Source organism: Garra rufa, chromosome 7, assembly GCF_049309525.1.
Source record: "Garra rufa chromosome 7, GarRuf1.0, whole genome shotgun sequence".
Taxonomy (NCBI): domain Eukaryota; kingdom Metazoa; phylum Chordata; class Actinopteri; order Cypriniformes; family Cyprinidae; genus Garra; species Garra rufa.
The window spans coordinates 5023924-5040534 of NC_133367.1; the positions used below are offsets into that span (position 1 = coordinate 5023924).

Sequence of the window (16611 nt, forward strand, 5' to 3'; positions counted from 1 at the left end):
TCTGTGCTGCTGACCATTGTTGATCCAATTCAACCATACTGATAAGCAAAACTTAATTTGCATTAACTAATATTTGCGCTTCATCTTTCTCATTGCTAAAGAGTGTTGAACTTCCTTTTCCTGCCCAGATTTAAAAAGTAACACAAAAGTAATGGTAGTTAACACATTACTTTCCATAAAAAGTAACTAAGTAATGCAATTAATTACTTTTTAGCGAGTAACGCAATATTGTTAGCCTGGCTATCACCAGACCACGTTATGACTTCGTCATGATTCGTGGTCTGGGAACCACATGTTCATTTTCTCGTATTTGAGGCGTGGTTTACGAATGCCCAGAGCCGTTTATTGGGCGATACGAATGTCTATCAACTGCGCCTGTGCGTAGCTCATAGCCAATCGTTTCAATTATACCGGATGACGTATGTAGAGCGAACGCCAAAAGTTGCTATTTTTTCAAAATAAACTTGCGTTCTAATGTCATTTGTCGCGTCGGGTCGCGCCGCTCGCGTCCAGTGTAGACACGAAAGATAACTTTGCGTCTGCTGCCATGCTGGATCCTTCGGTGAGTCGCATAGAAGGCGTCATCGTCTTGCTGCTCCCTCCCCGTTCTGTGATTGGTTCCCTATCTTAGGTGAAAATTAGGTCCATGGTTTCCAGACTGACTAGAAGCGTGAATAAAATCGTGCTGCGCAAGGCAGTATGGGGACACCCAGGCTACAATATTGTAATGCATTACTTTTAAAAGTAACTTTCCCCAACACTGGTCATCTTTTAAATACCTCAGGACACTTACCTTTTTCATATTTTGTAGGTTTTAAGATGATTACAACAGTTGGATCCTAGCCTAGAACCTGTGTTTAAGTGTGTTCTTTATTCAGAATACATTAAACATCTACAGGGCAGACTATGACTCTTAAAAGGAATAGAAACGTAATTAAAAAAAGTTATTGTTTTGATGCATTTGAATAATCAGTTTTTACTGTAACACAAATGACTGTGGAGCGAAGTAATTTTTTGATATCACCTACCAACATACCATTTTATGTAAAATAGCAAGTACTGTTAGTAACATTTATTGACTGATAGACTGTTTTATTGAATACCACTGAGGTTTTCAATCAGTTATTCTACAGAACAGCAAAACTGATTGCCTAAAGACAAACAGCAAAGTAAAAAAAAGAAAAAAAGTAATAATTATACACAATACATTAAAAAAAATGTTTGTTTTTGGCCTACAGGCGCTTCATCAGCTGGTGTTTTTTGGGCCAGATAATCAGGGTGGTGCTGCCCTCCTCTGTGGTGCAATGAATGAAGGCAGAGTTCCCTGATACTCAGGGCAGACATGCCCTTGATTGAACCTAAATCCATGCCTAGACATCACTTCCAGTTTGTCTGGTTCCTTAAACTGGGCTGTGAGATCCTCAGGTATGGGGATCCTCAGGAGGTGGTCCACATATGGGGTTGGGTCCACAACAACTTTCTCAAAGATAAGGTCTGACAGGTTGTCCATGTATTCTGTTACAAAAAACGTATAATTTATCTTCTGCTTGTGATATTATGTCTGCACATACAATGATTATTTTATTAAAGCTTGTTAAAGGTTGTATCAGCGATTTCTAGCCTAAAACATAAAGTGTCGATTTCAGCTTACCTTTATTCACGATCCGCTCGCTGCCTGCCCCATAAATTGTCTGTGAAAAAACCGCGTCTCTCTGGTCAGTCTAGGGTCCGAGATATGCCAAAAAAACAATCGGTGCTATCAACACAACACAGATAACCAAACAGTGTTCCAACCAATCAGCGTCAGGGGTTTGGTGTTGTGGACTTTCCTACTGGTGCAGGGATGTGAGGGAGGCGGAGCGAAAGTCCCTAACACCAAACCCCTGACGCTGATTGGTTAGAACACTGTTTGTTTTTGTGTAGAAAGGTTGGTAGTGCCGATTGTTTTTTTGGCATATCTCGGACCCTAGGCTGACCAGAGAGACGCGTTTTTTTCACAGACAATTTATGGGGCAGGCAGCGAGCGGATCGTGAAGAAAGGTAAGCTGAAATTGACACTTTATGTTTTAGGCTAGAAATCGCTGATACAGCCTTTAAACTCACGGAAGGTTGTATCTGCTTTCACTGGCTTTGCAGAGCACTGTCCTTCTTTGCATTTTGGAAAAGCCACCTTAAATAGCGGCTCCCCATCTGCTGTTGTGGATTGGGGACGCCCAGCATTCTCATTAAAATGTAGGGCTGCCAGGTAGAGCCTTTAGAGGAGAAGTAATGGTTAAACATATAATAGGTCCCACTTGCTTGTTTGGAAATATGTATACGTTCCTTTCCAAATGATTCATATTGAGTTACCTGCATAACAATCCAAGAAAAGAAAAGACAACTTTCTTGGGTGCAAAACGCAGAATTACGTTGTGGAATGACTCCAGTGATGAGGTCTGATGGTGAGGGCTCAGCTTCTCAACAGCCTTCAGAATCCTCTTGTTTGTGAGGACTTTCTCTAATCGATAGAAGGCAGGTGTCCCTGGTGTGAAAAGTAGATCTTGGTAAACTTTATAGCAACTGCAATTAAATTAATTAATGAATAATTAAAGCCGTTTTAGAATGATTTTAATCAAAAGGGCTGAAAATGATAAATACAGCCTCTAGTAATATGATTTAATGGGATATCACTTTTGACCAAAAGGTGGCACTGTTATCAAATCGATGTGGTGTGGTCAGTGTAAGGAGACAGTTGCACATACTAAGTTTGGGGTCAGCATATGTCAAAGCTTTGCGGAGATCCAGTCTGGCATCATGCCTCAAATTTGTTGTGTTGGAAATACAAAAAATGGTTTTAAATTTAGACATGAAATCCATAACATTTTGTCAGCACAGTCTGTAGATGATCGGATTTGATTTTGGTGAAAATCAGACAATGGAATAATTGGCATCTGTGTTGTCGGCATGACCAAAGAATATTTTAAGACCAGTTTCATTAAAATAGGCTAATGCTATCAAAAGTTATAAACAGTGTTGGAAACGTCATTATTGATGATTAATGAATGGTTTATCACTCCCGACCAATAGGTGGCGCTGTTACCAAATTGATGTGGGGTAGTCAATGTGAGGTGACAAGGGAATGTCAAAGTTTTGCAGAGATACAGCCTCACATGCAGTTTGGCATCAGACTCCTTGACAGTTTTCAAGCGGCTGCTGAAAACCAATCTCTTTCGACACTTTTTGACTCCTCTTTCTTATTTCTTCCCTTTCTAGCATATAGTCATCTAACAATGCCCGATATATGGTATTATGAGCACTTACTATGTTGATTTGCCTCCCTAGGATGTATCTCTTGCTGTATTCCCATAGGCGTCGGAACCATTGAACGTGTGTGGGACAGGACATACCCACTTTTGAAGACCAATGATATTGGACCCACCCACTTTTACCGTCTCTAATTCAGCGAGTATGTCTTTGCACTTTTCGTCAGACACAGTCAAATCCATTGTATGAAGTTTGCCTTAATAAATTAAACTCCATTTAGATAAAGACTTAAATTACATGCTGTGGTTTCCTCAAATTTATTCCACTTGGCTTTCAGAGTCCATATCAATTAAACTCATTCCGGGTTTTCACTAGTTGGTCACTCCCGAGACACAGCAAAGTAAAACAGTTGCTCAGATACACGGTACACCTAACCCTAGTTGATACTTTATTTCAACTTATCAATTATTTAATTAATTTACAAATAAACAAATGCCTCTCCGATGTGATAAGTGAAAAGGGAGACGATTTTGAAAATGATTTCACCAAAAGGCGGACGCGAACTCGGGTCTCCCGCGTCAAAAACGATATGTTACTGGTTTTATCACTTGCGCCACTGAAAATGTTGCTCACTAGTCGTCTTTTGTAATATTTGTAAATATGGCCTATTTGTATTGTGTAAAAATACATTAAATAAAAGGCACCAGACTACAGAAAATGGCATATACTAGGCTACAGTATTTCTGTATACTGTATAGTATTTTTTTCTGGGGGAGGACCCACCCACATTTATTTTGCTTCCGACGCCCATGTGTATTCCCCAACTGTGAGTCGCTTTGGACAAAAGCATCTGTCAAATGAATAAATGTAAATAATCTTTCCAGCAAATTTGTTGATGCACTGAACGAAAAACATTTCGTATATCGACACAAAATCCATAACTTTTTACCGTAGATGATCCAAGTTAAATTAGGTGAAAATCAGACAAATGCTCTAGGAGGAGTTTGAAAAAGTAGGTTTTCAACCTACAAAGGTTTTCTGAGCTGTTTTGAACAACCATTTTTCATATCTCCTGACCACTATATGGCACAGTGCCAAAACACAGCAGGTAGCCTCAGGTCATGCTTGTTATATCACACAGCAAGTTTGGTCTCAATATTCCAAACCATTGTGAAGATATAACCTCACATCCATTTTTGCGCGCTTCTTGTAAAATTCGTTTGCACATTATTCAGGAATGGTTTGACTAATCAACCTGAATTCCATAACTTTTTTGCCAGCAACTAATAAACATAGCAACAATAGCAACCTTACAATTTCGGTGTTCATTTGACTCAGCATGAGCTACAGAATCAGAGGAAAAAAGAAACTTTCCTTCTAGACCCTTACAGTTCAAAACTTATTAGCATAAACATAAGTGAAACTTTGGACAAGTGGGGGCGCTAAAGAGTTTGAGTTAGAGACTCCAAATTTGCTATGATTATTGTTGAGACAGTCCTCTATCAGTGTGCCAATTTTCACAACTTTCCTGGAAGCGGTTCTATGGGCTGCCATAGACTCAGGAGCAGAAGAAGCAAAGGAAGAAAAACGCCAACGAAAACAATAGGCGCCGTCGCACGTTCGGTGCTTGGCCCCTAATAAAAATGAAAATGACAGGAAAAAAAAGTCATGTCTATAATATGCACATAAACAAATGATTTACATTGACAGTGCAAATAGGGTGAACATACCAGCTCTCAACCACTTGCTCTTGTCCCTTGAAGTGCGTTGCGGATGCAAACACCGTGGGAAAACAGGATCTGAATGTGTGTGTACATCTTGGACATGATTAAGAATTGAAGTCCACTTTGCGACTCGCTCTTGCCCTGAGGAAGAAGAAGCTGCTGTCCAATATATGTGGTTTTTTATACTGTGAAGCCACTTCTTCAGTTTTTCACAGCCTTTGTTCTGAGCAATCTTCAGCAGTTTCTTGGATGTTCCTAATAACACATACACAGTATGTATTGAAAACAAAATAATATAAACAGTTCTAACATGACATTTATGACATTTTCCTGCTCTGAATAAAAAATAACCAGTCTGTGACACTATGAAAGTCATAAACCCCACCTACACACAGAGAAGCTAATACCTTTTTCTATGTGCTGTACATCGTAATACTGCGTGATGTTAGCCTCCTGCAAGAATTTTTGTACTTGAGGGTGCCGGTCTGTAACAATACTGTCAAAAGTCACACCGTGTCCCCTCAAGAGATCAAGGCTCCTCTTCAGACCCTCCTTCTCCATGTTGTTGCTCCCTTCGACTTCATTAGTCTGATTACAAAAGAAAGGGCAGATATGACCATGGTTGACAATGCCTGTTATGTTAGCGGATAACTACACAGTAAACAACATTTTGCAACAGTCTGTATTTTTAGACTCACCTGAACTAGCTGCAGATCAACAATAGTGCTGGTCCTGAGGTCCATCAGAGAGTAACTGCCAAACTTGGCTGAATGACCTTTAGAGATACATTTATTGGATTTACTTTGTATTACAGTGAGAGAAAAAAATTATTTGGTCCCCTGCTGACTTTGTACGTTTGCCCACCGACAAAGAAATTAACCATCTATAATTTTAATGGAAGGTTCATTTGAACAGCGACAGACAGAATAACATCAACAACAACAAATCCAGAAAAACACATTTTAACCCTTGTTGGCAATCACAGAGGTCAGACATTTCTTTTAGTTGGCCACCAGGTTTGCACACATCTCAGGAGGGATTTTGTCCCACTCCTCTTTGCAGATCCTCTATAAATCATTAAGGTTTTGAGACTCGAACCTTCAGCTCCCTCCACAGATTTTCTATAGGATTAAGGTCTGGAGACTGGCTAGGCCACTCCAGGACCTTAATTTGCTGCTTTTTTGTTGCCTTGGCCATGTTTTGGGTAATTGTCACGCTGGAATATCCATTCCTGACCCGTTTTCAATGCCCTGGCTGAGGGAACGAGGTTCTCACCCAAGAATTGATGGTATATGGCCCTGTCCATCGTCCCTCTAATGCAGTGCAGTTGTCCAGTCCCCTAGGCAGAAAAACACCCCAAAGCATAATTTTTCCTCCTCCATGTTTGACAATAGGGATGGTGTTTTTGGGGTCATAGGCAGCATTCCACCTCCTCCTCCAAACACAGCGAGCTCAGTTGTTGCCAAAGAGCTTGATTTTGGTCTTATCTGACCACAACACTTTCACCCAGTTCTCCTCTGAATCATTCAGAAGTTCATTGGCAAACTTCAGATGGGCCTGTACTTGTGCTTTCTTGAGCAGGGGAACCTTGCAGGTGCTGTCGGATTTCAGTCCTTCACGGCGTAGTGTGTTACCAATTGTTTTCTTGGTGACTATGGTCTCGGCTGCCTTGAGATCATTGACAAGATCCTACTGTGTAGTTCTGGGCTGATTCCTTGCCGTTCTCATGATCACTGAGGCTACGTCTACATTAATCCGGATACATTTGAAAACGGAGTTTTCATTTTAAAGCGCTCTCCGTCCACACTAGCGTTTCCAAGCGTTTTCCAAAAGTTTTTCATCCACACTGAAACGTAGGAAAACAACAAATTCGCCTTACTGCGCATGCGTAAAGCCTCCAAAATTATACAGACGTAATAAGTTTTCACGCAATTCTTCTGCCCGGGATCATTCACGGAAATATCTCATCATCCACTGACGCGTCTATATCGCGCTCACTCATATTTTTTCTGAAAAGCAGTTGTCGTCATGTTTTGCAGGACAGCAACTGTGAGTAAATTTTCTGTCATCATTTTAGGACTGTAATTTGAGGAGTGTACAAGGCAAATCTCTTTAGCAGCAGTGTGACAGTGAATAGCACAGGCACAATTACTGCTGTAAACATAGATATCTATTGGTACAACATGCATCACATGGCTAAATATGCGTCATCGTTTTCAAAAGCCTCCGTTTTCACAGTCCACACTACAACGCGAAAACGGCGTTTTCAAATATATCCACTTTGGAGAGCGTTTTCAAAAAGCTCCGTTTTCCTTGACAAAAACGCCGTCTTAGTGTGGATGGAAGGCCAAAACGGAGAGAAAAAGATGCGTTTTCAAACGAAAACGTATTAGTGTGGACATGGCCTGAAACTCCACGAGGTGAGATCTTGCATGGAGCCCCTAGAACGAGAGAGTTTCTCTCATTTGCCAATAATTGCATCTGTTGTCACCACCTCACCAAGGTCTTGTAGCCCATTCCAGCCTTCCAGCCATCTTGTTCCTGACAGCTCTTTAGTCTTGGCCATGTTCGAGAGTTTGGGATCTGATTGATTGCTTGCTTCTGTGGACAGCTGTCTTTTATACAAGTACAACAGGAAACTTGTTACCTGTATAAAAGACACCTGGGAGCCAGAAATTACTGATTGATAGCAGTGTTGTTTTCGTCAACGATGACGATGACGAAATCATTTCGTTGACGCCACTTTTTTTTCATGACGATAACGAGACGATGATGAGATAAAAATGGCTCGTTGATGACTAAAACATGACGAGACGTGTGTGAGTTTTCGTTGACGAGACGAGAATAGACGAAAATGTTAGTGGGTGGTCCGTCAGACGTTTAAAATGCATGACATTTCCGCTTATTGTGCATGCCAATTAAAACTTAAAAAGTATCTGACGCTATGGCAAGCCGTTTTAGCATTAAATACTCTTTGCTATACTAGTATGGCAAGCCGTTTTAGCATTCCATCCTTGTTTGCCTTTTATGTTCTAAAACATTCCTTCATTATTGTAATTATTGGTGAAAATAGTCGATCCGGAAGCTCACATTGTGTTGAACTATAGATCTGCTATTTTCAGAACTTATAAGTGACACTACCCAACAGCAAAATACTTACTGATCTACATTAATTTGTTAAAAGACTACTTTTTTCCCTTTTTTTGACTAAAACTAGACTAAAACCTTTTTGACTTTTCGTCGACTAAAACTAGACTAAAACCTTCTTGACTTTTCGTCGACTAAAATTGGACTAAAACTATCACATATAGAAGTGACTAAAATTTGACTAAAACTAAGAAGCATTTTAGTCCAAAAGACTAAGACTAAGACTAAATCTAAGATGGTTGTCAAAAACAACACTGATTGATAGGGCATCAAATACTTATATTTCACTCATTAAAATGCAAATCAATTAGTAACTTTTTTAAAATGTGTTTTTCTGGATTTTTTGTTGTTTTTCTGTCTCTCATTGTTCAAATAAACCTACCATTAAAATTATAGACCGATCATTTCTTTGTCAGTGGGCAAACGTACACAATCAGCAAGGGGTCAAATTATTCTTTATTATTATGTTCTTTATTATTGTTATTCTGTATGTTTAACTTTCACAGTAACCTCTAAACTGAGACAGTCGTTCAGAATTTAGTACCTGTTGAGTGAGCCCTCAAGTCACCTCCTAGGACAGTGTTCTGCTGCTGACTGAGCTGCTGCAACATGCCATTCTGTGCGGTCTTCCAGCTATGTACAATTGCAGGTTCTATGTAACTCCGGGCATGACTTTGAAAGGTGTCATAGTTAATCATTTTCAGTTGCATCGCCCGGAATATCTAAGGTCAGAAAAAAGGGGACTTTCTTTTATCATGGTTTCTGGAAGAGCATGTTCATTTCAATGTCCAGGGTAGTTCTTAGTAATAATTAATGCTAAAGTAAATTACAGGCTAGACAAGGAATGTTCATGTCTTTCTTTCTACGGTCGTAAGGAAATTATGTTTTTTGAAGAAAACATTTCAGGATTTCTCTCCATATAATGGACTTCTATGGTGCCCCCGTGTTTGAACTTCCAAAATGCAGCTTCAAGGGGCTCTAAATGATCACAGCTGAGGAAAGAAGGGTCTTATCTAGCAAAACGATCTGTCATTTTATTAAAAAAAATGACAATTTATATACTTTTTAACCTCAAATGGTCATCTTGTCTAGCTCTGTGTATACTCTGTGTAGAGATTAAAAAGTATATAAATTGTAAATGTTTTTAGAAAATAACCAATCGTTTTGCTAGATAAGACCCTTCTTCCTCAGCTGTGATCGTTTAGAGCCCTTTGAAGCTGCATTTAAATTGCATTTTGGAAGTTTAAACTCGGGGGCACCATAGAAGTCCATTATATAGAGAAAAATTCTGAAATGTTTTCCTCAAAAAACATAATTTCTTTACGACTGAAGAAAGAAAGACATGAACATCTTGGATGACAAGTGGGTGAGTACATTATCTGTAAATCTTTGTTCGGAAATTGAACTACTCCTTTAATTAATAATTCACCAATACAGTATCTAGTGGCTTCAACTGGACAGGCTAATAAAAACATTATTATAATTAAACGACAATTACATTGTCTTCGCATCTCATGTGCCACTAGCTATGTTTCTATCCAAAGATGTGAATTTAACTGCGCAAAACTGGAATATCGCATAAAACATTTGCAAATAAAGCACTGTTTCCATCCAACGAGTCAAAGAGAACAAATTCATCACTTCCCGATAAACTGGCACTAAATATCGCTAAAAAAAAAAGTAGTAAAAGCCACTGAATATAATTGTACGCAGTTGTGCGCATACGTTTTTTATGCACATTTTTAGAATTTACATGCATCTTGGCATTTTTTATTTTCAATTCGATTAATATTTGAAATATTTTTTTTTTTTGGACAGCCCTACCAGACAGTGAAATCTTTATAAACATACCTTTTGAAGTTTGAAGAAAGAGGCACCAGTGGCATACACTGCAACAGAAAGCTGGAGGTTCCCTGCAGGAGTGCTTCCTACAGTTGGCTGACTATTCCATTTTCTAAAGTAGTCACAGGGTGGGCACCGTTGCTCCACAGTGAGGAACGTGCCAACCCTTCTTGTCCGCACATTGGCAGCACATTGACACATAGGGCACTGCTCAAAGAGCTGCAGCAGACAGTTTTCGTAAACAATGTATGTTGCTGTCTTATGAGACGGCTTTGAAGATTCCATGCTATTTGAATAAATAAAGACTTCATTAAAAAATGACCAAATACCACATAGCATAACGTAATAACATAATAGTCTCTTTACTCACGTCACATCTGTTGGCTCAGTCAAAATTGGATCATACGTAGAACCCATAGGCTCTTCAACATTCATACTCGAGCTGACTCCAAAAGAGTCCTCCTCTTCCTCCTCCAGATTCAAGCGAGATCTCTTTTTTGGCCTTTTATTTGGTGTTGCCGATCGCAGTGGTTGTGAGGAGTCAACATTAATACCTAGACATAACGTAGTTGGGTCATTCTATGTAAATGTCCATTTTTCTGTCCAAAGCCTTTACAGAATTATTACACTTTAGGGATACAATTTCTTCATGTTTTAAAATGAAACAATATGTTATTTGAACAATTACATGTTCTTGAGCCATTAATGCAATATTTGTTTTTAAATTAATCATCCAGAATTCCAAGGGCCTCAAAACCGTTTGTCCCCACAGGCATATACAGAGGGAAAATGCTTTATTTAGGTTTTTCTATTTAAAAAAACAATAGTGTATTCATCAACTATCATACCACAGTGTTTTAGTGCCACGTTTAAAAATAACATAAATCTAAGTATATGACATTAAAGGTGTAATTTTACAAGAATATAGTCAGAAATGTTTCAAGAATAAAGTCGGAAATGTTTCGAGACTACCTAGCAAGCATTTTTTGGTCTAAAAGAGGTCTATTAGCCGTGAAAACACAGCCCAGACGTCTAGGCTAAAACAAGTTTGTATTTGGGCTGTCAGTGAAAATTTAATAGACGTCTACAAATATCCCAGTATTAGACTAGTCATCAATTTAAAAATGACAAATTAAAATTACAAAAATTAAACCATAAAACCTTGTAAACGCTGCTGAGTTTGCTTACAGCAGGGCTATTCAATTGGCAGCCCGCGGGCCCAATCCGGCCCGCCAATCATCTTCGTCCGGCCCGATGGAGAAGTACGCGCAAGTGGCTTGAATTGTTTTGGCACTAATTAGTTTGTTCACTAGGCGGCAACGCTGGCCCGGGCCAGCCAAAAAAGAAAAGCAAGAGAGTCAAGAACAACAACAATCTACCGGAGACCGCAACATCAATAGACGGCAGATTTAATAAGCAGTTGTTGGGCTCCAGACTGCGACCAAATGGACACATTTTTCTGCCGGTATCAATACTTCATTAATAATAGGCTACTTGGTAAAAAAAAAAAAAAAAAAGCCATTAAACACATACTTAAAATATACTTTGTTGTTTCTACCTTAATTTGGAGGTCCAGTGTGAAATTCTGACTATAGAAATATTCGATTAATCATGATTAATTACAGAAAAATGCGTGATTTTTTTTTTATGGATTGACAGACAGCACTAATGTTAACCTTTTATAGATGTTGGTGTTGTTATATTAGTTGATTTTAGTGCATTTCAATTTAATTGTATAGCCCCCCCTAGAAAGAGATCGGGACGGCCCCCATCCCATTGGCCCCCTTCAAATTTTCAGCTCGATAATTGGCCCTCAACTGAATCTAATTGAATAGCCCTGGCTTACAGGATGGAATATCATACATCTAACTAGTTATTTTGCAAAAAATTGCATGCAACCAAATTCAAGATTATTTGGGCTGGAAGTGGGTTACACATAGCCGGACTATATTGGGTTTATAGTTAACCCAGATGGTGAAATGATGACTATTGCTTGCTGGGTAAAGTCGAAGTATTTCGAGAATAAAGCTGGAAATGTTTCGAGAATTAAGTCAAACTATTCCGAGAATAAAGTCAGAAATGTTTCGAGATTAAAGTTGTAATATTTTCGAGTAAAGTTGTAAAATACGACTTTATTCTTGACTTTATTCTAAAGTCGAAATGTTGCGAGATTAAAGTCAGAAATGTTTCGAGATTAAAGTTGTAATATTTTCAAGAATAAAGTCGAAGTATTTCGACAATAAAGTCGAAATGTTGTGAGATTAAAGTCCTAATATTTCGAGAATAAAGTAGAAATATTTATGGGAATAAAGTAGAAATATTACGAGAATAAAGTCGGAATATTACGAGAATAAAGTCAGAAACGTTTCGAGATTAAAGTCAGAAATGTTTAGAGATTACAGTTTTAATACTTTCGAGAATAAAGTCGAAGTATTTCGAGAATAAATTCGAAACGTTGTGAGATTAAAGTCCTAATATTTCGAGAATAAAGTAGAAATATTTCCAGAATAAAGTCGAAATATTACGAGAATAAAGTCAGAAACGTTTCGAGATTAAAGTCAGAAAAGTTTCAAGATTAAAGTTGTAATATTTTCTGAGAATAATGTTGAAGTATTTCGAGAATAAAGTCGAAATGTTGTGAGATTAAAGTTGTAATATTACGAGAATAAAGTCAGAAATGTTTCAAGATTAAAGTTGTAATATTACGAGAATTAAGACGAAATATTATGAGAATAAAGTCAGAAATGTTTCGAGATTAAAGTTGTAATATTTTCGAGTAAAGCTGTAAAATACGACTTTATTCTTGACTTTATTCTAAAGTCGAAATGTTGCGAGATTAAAGTCAGAAATGTTTCGAGATTAAAGTTGTAATATTTTCGAGAATAAAGTCGAAGTATTTCGACAATAAAGTCGAAATGTTGCGAGATTAAAGTCGTAATATTTCGAGAATAAAGTAGAAATATTTCCAGAATAAAGTCGAAATATTACGAGAATAAAGTCGAAACGTTGTGAGATTAAAGTCCTAATATTTCGAGAATAAAGTAGAAATATTTCCAGAATAAAGTCGAAATATTACGAGAATAAAGTCGAAACGTTGTGAGATTAAAGTCCTAATATTTCGAGAATAAAGTAGAAATATTTCCAGAATAAAGTCGAAATATTACGAGAATAAAGTCGAAATATTACGAGAATAAAGTCAGAAACATTTCGAGATTAAAGTCAGAAAAGTTTCAAGATTAAAGTTGTAATATTTTCTGAGAATAATGTTGAAGTATTTCGAGAATAAAGTCGAAATGTTGTGAGATTAAAGTTGTAATATTACGAGAATAAAGTCAGAAATGTTTCAAGATTAAAGTTGTAATATTACGAGAATTAAGACGAAATATTATGAGAATAAAGTCAGAAATGTTTCGAGATTAAAGTTGTAATATTTTCGAGTAAAGTTGTAAAATACGACTTTATTCTTGATTTTATTCTAAAATCGAAATGTTGCGAGATTAAAGTCAGAAATGTTTCGAGATTAAAGTTGTAATATTTTCGAGAATAACGTCGAAGTATTTCGACAATAAAGTCGAAATGTTGCGAGATTAAAGTCGTAATATTACGAGAATAAGGTCAGAAATGTTGTGAGATTAAAGTTGTAATATTTTCGAGAATAAAGTCGAAGTATTTCGAGAATAAAGTCGAAATGTTGTGAGATTAAAGTCCTAATATTTTCGTGAATGAAGTCGAAATGTTGTGAGATTAAAGTTGTAATATTACGAGAATTAAGACGAAATATTACGAGAATAAAGTCAGAAATATTATGAGAATAAAGTCAGAAATGTTTCAAGATTTAAGTTGTATTATTTTCAAGAATAACGTTGAAGTATATCAACAATAAAGTCGTAATATTACCAGGATAAGGTCAGAAATGTTTCGAGATTAAAGTTGTAATATTTTAGAGAATAAAGTTAAAAGTATTTCGAGAATAAAGCTGGAAATGTTTTGAGAATTAAGTCAAACTATTCCGAGAATTCAGTCAGAAATGTTTAGAGATTAAAGTTGTAATATTTTCGAGTAAAGTTGTAAAATATGACTTTATTCTTGACTTTATTCTAAAATCGAAATGTTGCAAGATTAAAATCAGAAATGTTTCGAGAATAAAGTTGTAATATTTTCAAGAATAACGTTGAAGTATTTCGACAATAAAGTCGAAATGTTGCAAGATTTAAGTCGTAATATTACGAGAATAAAGTCAGAAATATTATGAGAATAAAGTCAGAAATGTTTCGAGATTAAAGTTGTAATATTTTCGAGAATAAAGTCGAAGTATTTCGAGAATAAAGTCGAAGTATTTCGAGAATAAAGTCGAAGTATTTCGAGAATAAAGTCCTAATATTTAGAGAATAAAGTCGAAATGTTGTGAGATTAAAGTTGTAATATTACGAGAATAAAGTCAGAAATGTTTCAAGATTAAAGTTGTAATATTACGAGAATTAAGACGAAATATTACGAGAATGAAGTCAGAAATATTATGAGAATAAAGTCAGAAATGTTTCAAGATTAAAGTTGTAATATTTTCAAGAATAAAGTCTAAATATTACATGCATACACTTGAAACTTTAGGTTTTGTTTTGTCTACCATTTAAAATACAATAGTGTATTCATAACTATCATACGACAGCATTTTAGTGCCACGTTAAAAAAAAAAAATCTAAAGATTCAAAAGATTTCAAGATTAAAGTAAAAAGGTAATATAGTTGAAACGTTCCAAGAATATAGAGAATAAAGTCAACGAGAATTAATTTGTTGCAATTATGAGATTCAAGTTATAATATTTTGAGTGTATATTGTAGCCTCAAAATAACTAGAAAAAATAACTAAGCTGTTATTTATATGTAACTAAGCTGTTTTTATATGTATTCATAAAGCCAAAAGGTAATCTAATAATGTGGTCTAAAAGTTAAAGTTAGAAAAAGAAACATTTTAAGACCATAAGTGGACATTTCTGTAGAATAATAGTACACATTTTACTACCATGGAGGAACATAAAATGTAATAAATAAATAAAAATCATAACTTACAAGTACCCCAGAAACTGAATAAATTACTTGACACTATACAGTATCTGAATTAACAAACCTATGCTTTTGTAGTGAGGACGTAGAGTTTTTATTGATAGCTGGGTGCCAACTGTGCAGAGTTGTGGTGTGTCCGTCTGGCAGGCCACATGTTTCACTTTGACTTCACTTTCAGACGTGCTTGCCTAAACAAGAGCAAATAAGTGATCAGGTAACATAACTTACCCCATCGTAGTATTAAAATAAATATATGTGAGTAGCTATGGTCTTGAAACATATGCACTTGTGGGCTGTAAACACTATTTTGCAGGTATTGCGTTATAGTTACCATTCTTCTTCATTCAGTTATACCCAGTGTTGGGGAAAGTTACTTTTACAAGTAATCCATTACAATATTGAGTTACTTCCTTAAAAAAAGTAACTAATTATGTTACCTAGTTACTTTTTACGGAAAGTAATGTGTTGCGTTACTTTTCGTTACTTTTTACATCTGGGCAGAGCTTGCTTTTGTTTTTTTTTCTTAAATATAAAAGGTTCTATTTCTGGCAAATGTAAAAGCCTTTTCAAACTAAAAGCCTCAGGCTTAGAGAAAAGTAAATTCACATCTGTACAGTAGACCGCAGAAGAAAAATTGCTAACTCTTTAGCAGTAAAAGGAAAGCAAATGTTAGATTATCTAATTTTTTCATTTTTTTTTAAAATTCATTTTTAAGGAATACTGGATCTGTTTTTTTAGTGAGTGAGATGAATTAACGCATGTTCACATTTATTATAGAACTAAAGCAACATCTTACTCATGATTTCTCACAACATGGGACAGTAGAGCTTTTAATCAATTAATGAGGGCAAATAGTAACTGGCGTTACTTATTTGAAAAAGTAACTCAGATATTTTCTTGGCAATTAAAAAGTAATGCATTACATTACTAGTTACTTGGAAAAAGCAATATTATTATGTAACTTGTGTTACTTGTAATGCGTTACCCCCAACACTGGTTATAACTGCTCCGGAACTCCGGAAATTAATTGTGAAACTTGCTAATTTAAGCACATAATTAGAAAAGACGATTTGCAAAGATTCATAGGAAAAAAAAAAGTACACTCACCATATCTGGAGGTAAAGCAGGAACACGAATAGATGGTACCGATCCATTTTTTAGGACCAGCTTCTTAGCAAAACCAGCTTTATACTGACCCTCGTTTATAAGGCAGTCGCTTGAGAAATGATTTGCGCACACATGAACCCATTTAGGCAGCTCAGCGGGCACATTTCCTTCAAAAACAAAATTCAGCCACTGCGTCTTCAATGGTTCAGACGTGGGGAGTACATGACGACTGTTGTGTTCATTTTTACACCCAACAACTGTACACCACAATCTCTTAGGTGGCATTCTGCTCCGGCAGCAAAACAATGGCGGAAATTTTGAATGCTATATTGCCAGTGTCAGATAACAATCGTGGGAGTGGCCTTGGTCTGTGTGACGTCACACCGATAGTCATCTGAGAATGGATAGATATGAGAAAGGGGTCCTTATCATTATAGGGTGATTGTGTAAACACACTGCTAACACACATTTCAGTTCAAACAACTTGT

The 16611-nt window shown here is 36.6% G+C and overlaps 1 protein-coding gene across 1 annotated transcript; it reads right to left on the reverse strand.

Moving 5' to 3' along the window:
- Window positions 1-743: 743 nt before the first annotated feature.
- LOC141338684 (uncharacterized) lies at window positions 744-16510 on the reverse strand. Its single transcript, XM_073844292.1, has 11 exons — window positions 16124-16510; window positions 15081-15204; window positions 10327-10510; window positions 9966-10242; window positions 8659-8836; window positions 5666-5742; window positions 5375-5555; window positions 4974-5222; window positions 2350-2521; window positions 2104-2252; window positions 744-1515 (listed from the first exon to the last, which is right to left on the reverse strand). Exons 1-11 carry the CDS (start codon window positions 16406-16408, stop codon window positions 1274-1276), a joined length of 2118 nt encoding a protein of 705 aa, XP_073700393.1. The 5' UTR covers window positions 16409-16510; the 3' UTR covers window positions 744-1273.
- Window positions 16511-16611: the final 101 nt, after the last annotated feature.

Coding starts and splice junctions, on each gene's coding strand:
- LOC141338684 (XM_073844292.1), bottom strand. CDS start 16,408: ATGCCACCTAAGAGATTGTGGTGTACAGTTGTTGGGTGTAAAAATGAA. Junction 10,511..15,080: donor TCCTCACTACAAAAGCATAG/GTTTGTTAATTC, acceptor CGTTATGTCTAG/GTATTAATGTTGACTCCTCA. Junction 5,743..8,658: donor CTTGAGGGCTCACTCAACAG/GTACTAAATTCT, acceptor GTATCTCTAAAG/GTCATTCAGCCAAGTTTGGC.